Source organism: Acyrthosiphon pisum, chromosome X (genome assembly GCF_005508785.2).
Source record: "Acyrthosiphon pisum isolate AL4f chromosome X, pea_aphid_22Mar2018_4r6ur, whole genome shotgun sequence".
Taxonomy (NCBI): Eukaryota; Metazoa; Arthropoda; class Insecta; order Hemiptera; family Aphididae; genus Acyrthosiphon; species Acyrthosiphon pisum.
This window is the reverse complement of record NC_042493.1, coordinates 46,048,235-46,049,296: the sequence shown is the minus strand read 5'-3', so window position 1 is coordinate 46,049,296 and position 1,062 is coordinate 46,048,235. Positions and strand designations below refer to the sequence as shown.

The following is a 1,062-nucleotide window of genomic DNA, read 5'->3' as shown; positions in this document are numbered from 1 at the left end:
CATCGTCTCTGCACGACCTCTGGTGGACCAAGTCCAGGTCCTTCACAAGACCGCGTCTTTGGTCACCAATCCCACTTCTGATAGATGTTATAACTTCTGCAGGGGAAATAACGTCAAAACATGACAAAATAAATAGGTATGTCAGCAACTCGTGATACGCATATTTGTGACGTAAGCATTTCTCCAACTGGCTGAGCGGTGTAGTTGTGGTGGAGTCTTCGGCGGCGGCGGCAATTGCGGCAGTGACGGCGGTGGACCAATGAGAACCGGAGAAATGCTTACGTCACAGTACAAGGCTGGGTGGTGAGTGGGTGCGCAATTTGTTTCTAAACCGGTAATATTGCTGACATACCTATTTATTTTGTCATGCGTCAAAAATCATGCCAGCGGACCGGGAATCGAACCCGAGTCTCTCGCTTACATGTTATGATGATACCACTCTCTTTCAACGTGCGTGTGTGTGTGTGCGTACGTCGAGAAATAGGACGCCATATATAGTTTTTGTAACGACTACACATAGCTGTTCTCATCTCAGACATCAGACGACATACTATTTCGGAAAGTTTATTCGAAAAAGTTGTTCTATTGTAATTTTAAAGGTCGTAGAAAATTGGCACAGAAACAACATTTTTAAAGAAGACGATGTAAGTACCTTAATAATATTTATAGGAGGCTCACTTCCTTTATCTCATTCACCAATCAGTTTGACATAATAAATTCTGTCAGTTTAATTTCAAATCAGAAATTTTCATGTTGAGTCAAGTATAAAATTGACAAGGTCCAATGATATATTTTTAATTAACAATTGAATCTACCACGGTTCACAGATGCCACCCTTTAATTTATTATTCAGTAAGTAATAAAGTACATTTATAAATATATGTGTGTATTTCAGGAATTGTTTAAAAGCAGTTATTTTATTATGGACCTGCGTCATAGCTTTCCATGCATCGGTGACCGCCATTGTGGTTAAAGATTACAATATAAGTGCAATATCAATTAATTCTAATGGAGGTTTATTTAAATCTGTTGATATATACTTTAAGCGTATACGTAATAAAG

General features: G+C 38.5%; 1 protein-coding gene across 1 annotated transcript; it reads left to right on the top strand.

The window, feature by feature from the left end:
* Positions 1–85: 85 nt before the first annotated feature.
* On the top strand, positions 86–1,056 carry LOC115033038. The gene is made up of 2 exons (XM_029485622.1): positions 86–644; positions 896–1,056. Exons 1-2 carry the CDS (start codon positions 381–383, stop codon positions 971–973), a joined length of 342 nt encoding a protein of 113 aa, XP_029341482.1. The 5' UTR covers positions 86–380; the 3' UTR covers positions 974–1,056.
* Positions 1,057–1,062: the final 6 nt, after the last annotated feature.

Coding starts and splice junctions, on each gene's coding strand:
- LOC115033038 (XM_029485622.1), top strand. CDS start 381: ATGCCAGCGGACCGGGAATCGAACCCGAGTCTCTCGCTTACATGTTAT. Junction 645..895: donor ACATTTTTAAAGAAGACGAT/GTAAGTACCTTA, acceptor TGTGTATTTCAG/GAATTGTTTAAAAGCAGTTA.